This window comes from Meleagris gallopavo, chromosome 2 (assembly GCF_000146605.3).
Source record: "Meleagris gallopavo isolate NT-WF06-2002-E0010 breed Aviagen turkey brand Nicholas breeding stock chromosome 2, Turkey_5.1, whole genome shotgun sequence".
NCBI classification, from domain to species: Eukaryota; Metazoa; Chordata; class Aves; order Galliformes; family Phasianidae; genus Meleagris; species Meleagris gallopavo.
Window position 1 is genome coordinate 37,113,496 of NC_015012.2, and position 7,051 is coordinate 37,120,546.

At 40.8% G+C, this 7,051-nt stretch overlaps 1 protein-coding gene and 1 non-coding gene across 2 annotated transcripts; both read left to right on the forward strand.

The window, feature by feature from the left end:
• The first annotated feature begins 250 nt into the window (after window positions 1-250).
• On the forward strand, window positions 251-386 carry LOC116216402. Its single transcript, XR_004159083.1, has one exon. It is a non-coding gene; the product is annotated as a small nucleolar RNA SNORA14 (small nucleolar RNA).
• Window positions 387-3,771: 3,385 nt separating this feature from the next.
• Window positions 3,772-6,644, forward strand: TOMM20 (translocase of outer mitochondrial membrane 20; the record flags this gene model as incomplete). The annotated part of the gene is made up of 4 exons (XM_010707096.1): window positions 3,772-3,843; window positions 4,574-4,655; window positions 4,928-5,070; window positions 6,214-6,644. Coding segments are annotated over 4 exons (342 nt in total), but the record flags the coding sequence as incomplete, so codon positions are not given.
• Between the last annotated feature and the right edge of the window lie 407 nt (window positions 6,645-7,051).

The following is a 7,051-nucleotide window of genomic DNA, read 5'->3' on the forward strand; positions in this document are numbered from 1 at the left end:
CTGCGCCGCGTGGTGTGAGCGGGTAACGCGGGCTGTGCGCGCCGGGAGCGAGGCCTGGGGATAGATCCTCCGCCCCGTGCGGCGATCTGTTCATCCCGCACGCTCCGGCGGGGCCTATCGCTGCCGCGTTTTACGTGGCGGCGCTCGTTTCCCGGTGTCCGGAGGGCGATCGGATAAAGCTGCAGTCTGATCGCGAAGCCGCTCCTGCGCTGAGGCGTGAGCGAACGGCGGCCTTCGGACATCTTACCCGCCGCATTCCAAACCCTCCTGGTGGCTGCCCCCCCAGCCTCCAGGCATAAGAACGAATGCCAGAGCGAACCGGTGATTGATCCAAAATGCGGAGCTCCTGTCCTGTGGCTCCTCGTTATTTCACGTCTTCAACATTTAAATAAATATTTGAGCGGTTGAGGAAGTTTTAAATTTAGCTTTACTGTGAGAGCGAGTTGTGCGAGGTATGTGAATAACGAGAAGTAGGATGAGAGCTGTGTACCCAGTTGATTCTACTCCAAGAATAGGTGTGTTCCTCTAGTTGTTTAGCTGAAGGTCAGGAATCACTCTCAAGGTAGATTTTCCTAGCAAGCAACTGTAACGTGATCAGCACCTTTGCTGATGAAAGAGCCATTGCTCGTGATCTGGGATCGCAGAAACAGTTCTGTGTCCTCCAGGTACTTTTTGTCCGACAGTGCAAGGTTGGCAAATTTCAGCATAGTAGACTGATATTTGTTTATCTTGCATGAAAAAACTGGGTTTGGCAGAAAAATTGGCTGCATAGATGCTGAGCCATTAGAGCAGCTCCAGAAGAGGACCAACGAAGATAATCAGAGGGCTGGAGCAACTCTCTTCTGAAGAAAGGCCAAGGGAGCTGAACTTGTTCAGTCTGAAGAAGAGAAGGCTCTGGGGAGGTCTTGCTGCAGCCTTCCAATACTTGAAAGGAGGTTATAAACAGGAGGGGGACTGGCTGTTTTTATGGTCTGACAGTGACAGGACAAGAGGGAATGGGGAATGACTTTAAACTAAAAGAGAGGAGGTTCAAGTTAGATGCTAGGAAAAAACTCTTTACTCAGAATGTGGTGATGCCCTGGCACAGCTGCCCAGGGAAGCTATGGGTGCCCCATCCCTGGAGATGTCCAAGGGCAGGTTGCATGGGGCCATGAGCAGCATCCTGAGCTGGTAGAGGGCAGCCCTGCTTACAGCAGGGGGGGCCCTTCCAACCTAAGCTAGCCTGTGTTTCTATGATACGATTCTATGCATTTCATAAAATTTGTATAGAAGCTCTGACAGCAATTTTGCATCCTGTTGTTTCCATTTTCCGAGTTCTCATCAAGTAAGATTCTGAACAGATCTTACACTTGTTCTAAGAATGCTGCTTAACCTTTATATTTGCTTTAGAAGTGAAGGAAATCCATTGTGGCTTGATATGGAGCGGCTGCTATTTGGAAGACAGAACTGAAAGATAGAGATCCTTAGGCACAACACACCGGGCAGCTTTCAGTTGTAAGGCTTGAGAGAATACTCAGGATTTTTTGTTGTTCTTTAATACTGTAATTTTTCCTTCAGTGTAGGTGTTTCCCAAGTGCAGTCAGTGACCTGGTGATCGTGACAGCATTTTTACTGCTGGATGGCAAAGCTTGATCTGTAGAATATTTAATAAAGAGGATCAAGTGCAGCAGCCAGTTGCAGTTCCTTGGATGAAGATGTGCTGTTTAACAGTGAAATTTAGAGCAGATCATCTCAAGTAGTGTTCTTAGGATAAGACTGTTTTTTCAGCCTCTCTAATGCAACACCAGCAGACTTGGGAGGGATAGGAATCCCGTGTATCAAAGGATTGATTGCCTGTTGCATTTAGTCAAATACCAGCTGACAAACAAAGAACTGATAACGCTTTTTGCCATCCTGGTTTTATTTGACATCCCTTTGTTTAAGCAGAATCATGACCGAAGTCTGTGTTGCAGAGGCACACAATAAGTAAAATGAAAGCGACCAGACTCAGATTTCAGGAGATGAACCAATTTCATGAGAGTCTGCAAGAACTCCTGGACTTTGGTTTTCCAGATGTCTTAATCTTGTTTATTCAGTAGGCACAGTGTTCTTACATTAGTTTTTTGTTCCTAGTTTTGGTGCTTAGTCTTGGGGCCAAAGGATAGTAAAGCTAGAAACTCTGGGAGCTGGTCAGTTCCTGCACAGCGGATGAGAGCAGAAGAGGTAAATGGTCTCTGTTTTTGTGGAACTGGCTCCTGTGCTGCTGGTGCAGTGCATGGAGTTCTGCCACCACTGCCTGAGCATCAAGTTACCCACTGGTTTGCATTGGAAACTTTCCATACACAAGAGCTGGGCCTGAAAAACCTGTGAGTTCTGTGCAGTGCGAGAGCTGATGTATTGTGTTAGAACAACTGTCATGTGTGCTAATGCAGTTGAAAGTTGTGTGCGGATGAATGCTTCACAAAATTAGGAGTGGGCAAACTGAAGTCACCATCTTTCAGAAGGTGAATTTGTATTTAATAAAATAGAAAACAATGATATTGTTATAATAGCAAGAGTTCTATGTGACGCAACATTTTTCTGTGTGTAATGATGTGAGATTTTATATACAGGTCAGTATGCTGTAGAAACTCAAGTGTGAGGGGTTAGGAAGATACCAAGGAAGATGAAAGGATGATCCACGTGGTCAGAATGCACATTCCCTTTATGAAAGGAAGACTTGATCTCATCCATAGATTTTGTGTTACGTTGGCACTGCTAGGAAATGATTTCCTGGATGTCTTCATCGCGTGGACAATCTCAAATTCTTAACTCACATCCATTAAAATTATTAGTCATATTATTCAGAAGTATTTCCAGCATGTAAAATTGTGTCAGAAGCCAGACAAGGGCTGTGTGGCAGCTGCCCAAGGTAGGTAGGTGTTCATGGAGCTGACTCTGAGGACCAAGAGCACGGTTACTTAACCATGGGCCATACTGAGTTACATCAAGTTACATTGGTGTAACTGTTTCAGTTGATGAACTGAATGACAAAATGGCTCTAAGGAAATCACCAGAATTTCTGAACTTATGTTGGGATAATTATTCTTGTATGCATAACCACTACCATAAAATATTGTTATAGCTGCCCGATTGCATTAAAAACAAGCTACGTATCATTTTAATTACTCTAGTTGTGCTGGAATGCTGCACTTTTCTGTTGCAGGCCACCTTTATGTCTTCAGGTTGAATGATTAAGCCTGTAAATGTTTGTTTCATCTGTCACCATTTGCTCTCCTCACTTATGTAGTTTCAGGAATGTGTGCTCTGGTAATGCTTTTGCTGTGGGACAGTGAGATCCCGCTCCTATGTAACTTGTTCCCAAACCTCTGCTAAAGCAAAGCAGCTGCCATTCTGCTCATGGTGCACTGGGTATTTCAGAATGAACGTGGCTCAGCATTGCCACTGCCTTGTAGGCAGTTCTTCTGTGGTTTACGATTGCTGGAAATTCATGTAGAAAAATCCTGTATTAGCTTAATTCCCTTTACTTCTCAGTGCACGAGGAATATGCGAGTACAGGCTCTGCACAGTTGGTGTTGAGGACAGCCAGCAGGAGAGAAATTGCCATTCTGAGTCAATGTGCCAGCCCTCATTAGACCTCTGAATGGTACTCTGTTGCAGAGAGCAGGTTGCATTCTTGTGTTCAGTCTGCAGTATATATGGAATATATTAATGTTTTCTTGTTTTGAAATTAACTTTGACTCCTTCACTTTTTAGAGCTATCATCTGAAGTCTTTTTAAACTGCAAATTAAAAAACACGTGTTATTATTCTTATAGGAAGGAAGAAACAGAAGCTTGCCAAAGAGAGAGCAGGGCTTTCCAAGGTAATACTGTATTCAGTAATGCAGCGCTGTTTTGAAAAATGTTTTATTTGTATCAGGCTTGCTTGTGAGGTTTGTTTAGAGGGCAACTTCTCTGTTTTGATCCCTACATTACAAACCCTTCTGCAGATATGCAGTCTTTAGATTTTTTTTTAAAGCTTTCACAAATAACCATATGAAAATATGGTGTTCCTTTTCCGAGTCAGGTGGAAAACCATAGGAACCATAACATTTCCTGTGTGACTTGAAGATGTTTTCCTTTTCGTAGTAGGCCCATGAGTACTTTCCAGATGTAAGAAACATGGATGAGATACACTTGTAGCTAAACTTGGGAGATTTTTGTGGTACAAATTTAATTTGCTAATCTGTTTTCTTGTTGCCAATGGTTCCTTAGAGAAGAGAGAAATTTATCTTAATGCATTCTGAGGGCTGTGATGAACATAACACACTTCGGAAATTGTATTTGCTACCAAAATTGTATACTTAATAAACCAAGTAGTGGTATTTCAGACTCTGTCCCTCTATGGATGTATAATGCAATGATTGGAGACTCGAGTCTGATTTTCAATATTGCTGTGCATATGTTTATCTTAGTGGTGATACTTATAATTCTTTTTTTGAGTTTCCGTGTGAAAATATGATTGTATTTGTTTGGTTTTGGCTGGGAACGTTTCGTGCTGAATTATTAGCTAAAGTTTAAGGGCCAGCTTCAGTTTTACTGTGTGTGTTACAGCTGCCTGATCTGAAGGATGCTGAAGCTGTTCAGAAGTTTTTTCTTGAGGAGATCCAGCTTGGGGAGGAACTACTAGCTCAAGGTAATAGCATAATTTCTTTTGAAGGGTAAGTGGTAAAAATAATATATTTTTTTTAACCTTTTACTAGATTTCTGTCATTTGGGAGTCAAATGATCCTTTCTTAGGTTGGTTGCTCTTTTCTAACCTTCTGTGTTCAGAAGATTCAAGAAGGGAGGAGAAAAGAAACATGGTTTAATTCTAAGTAGTTCAATCCACTGTCGGTGGATGTTTTTTGTCAATACTTCATGCTGTGGAAGAGGTTTGTTTTCAAAACGTTATGATTTGTCATACAGGTGAATATGAGAAAGGTGTTGATCACTTGACCAATGCCATTGCTGTGTGTGGACAGCCGCAGCAGCTACTACAAGTTCTACAGCAGACTCTTCCACCACCAGTGTTTCAAATGCTTCTAACTAAGCTCCCTACAATAAGCCAGGTATGTGAAACGCTCCATGTTGTTGAGATTGGAAGGTAATTGAGCTTCTTCTGTCATGTGCTACATTAGCCTTGGGTATTGGTTTTCTTAATGGTTTTCTTAAACGTTCAGTTAGACAAAAAGGTCTTTCACTTGGAACAAAATATGAAAATGTATGGAAAGTATTGCATGGCATTGATAGCAAACAAGTTAAAAATAGGAATACAAAAATTCTCTTATGCATAGAGTATGCTAAGCTCTTCAAAGTAGAGACAACTGTGGGCATCTTATTGCATAAGCAGATCCAATGTTTTCCGGATGGAAGTTGGGTCTGAAAAAAAGGTAACTTTCTTGCACTGGATCTTGAATCTCAGCTTTTTTTAAGTGACATGTAAGTATCTGTAAGTGCTATAAAAGTCTGTCAGAATTAACCTGTTGGTTTTGATAGCTGTCAACACGGAATGTTAATTAACACCAAAGCACTTGACAGTTTTGGAAAAGTGCTGGTAGCTATGTATATCGAATGCACTTCTTTTTAGACTGATTACTGTGCAGGTAAAATTGGTAATCTGTAGCAAGAGAATCTTGGAAGTGCAAGGGAACTCCCTCAGGATGTTGCCTCACATGAAGCAGATACTCTGTGTTTATCAGTCAGCTGTCATTACAGCTCAGGTGTGGTTACATTTCAGTTTAAGATTCTAATTGTTAGTGAAAGCACTGAAAAGCACCAGCTAAATGAGATACAAAGGAAGCAGTGGAGCAAAAACGTTTCATGAGAGAAACCCAAAACCATAGAGGTCACAGAATAAATCATAGAATGGCCTGGGTTGAAAAGGACCACAATAATCATCTAGTTTCAACCCCCCTGCTGTGTGCAGGGTTGCCAACCACCAGACCAGGCTGCCCAGAGCCACATCACTTGGGCATCCCTTGAGGCTGATAGGATGTTATTTATCTGACTTCAGCTTTGGCAGGTATTGCAGTGTATTACTTGTACAGAGGTGGCTTTAAAACCTTATGTCAAATAGATTACAATTTTTAACATTAATCAGGTTTCTCAGTAATCACACAGCTTAATTTTCAGTGTAAAATTACATTGCTTGATAATCAGTTGCCTACTGTCAATCTTATGTAATTGTGAATGAGTTTTTCTCCTTCTTACAGAGAATTGTAAGTGCACAGTGCTTGGCTGAAGATGATGTTGAATGAGGTCACACAACAACAGGGGGAAAAAGTGTTTTCTTACCCCAGAAGATGAGCATCAGTAGGGGGGATAAAGGGGCAAACATAGTAGATAATGGACTGTGTACCACATCGGGTTCTACCAGAGTTAAAATTAACTTTGTGTAGGTGGGTTTCACAGGATTTTATTTATTATCCCAGTGAAAAGTGTATTTTGATAAAAATTCATTTTATAAATACACTGTGTTGAGTTATCAAAGTATCACTAACTTCATTATTATTAAAATATGCAGTTGTAATGTTGTACATATAAAGACGTAAAGCTACAACCTATTGAAAACCCAATGCTCATTTTTTGAAGAAAAAAAAAAAGAATTAAAGAAAAAAGTTATGGCAATAAAGATTTATCCACACTTGTGTGTCCCTATAGTACTGCTTTAAATTTCAGAACGTTTGGGTGTCAGAGCAGAGCAAATGATCTAAAAATAACAACATTTAAAAAATACCAAAAGTGTTATTGCTGGTCTTCCAATGCTTTTAGTTAATTCAAAACCTCATGTAATCTCCTGAGAAAATAGGCATGTGATTGTTTAAACAGTAACTGATCACATTAAAAAGAAATGCAAATCAAAATGGTAATAGGTGACTTAGCTGCTGGAAGAGTGAGAGATCTGTTTGTCAGGAACAGTAACACCTATAGTGATGCATGTCAAAACCAAATCTGCCAAAAGGGAACTTCTGTTAAAGCAGTTGTGTGAAGTAAAGCTGTTTATAATAGAACCTTGGGCATATTTTAAGAGCACAATGATTTTTTTTTTTT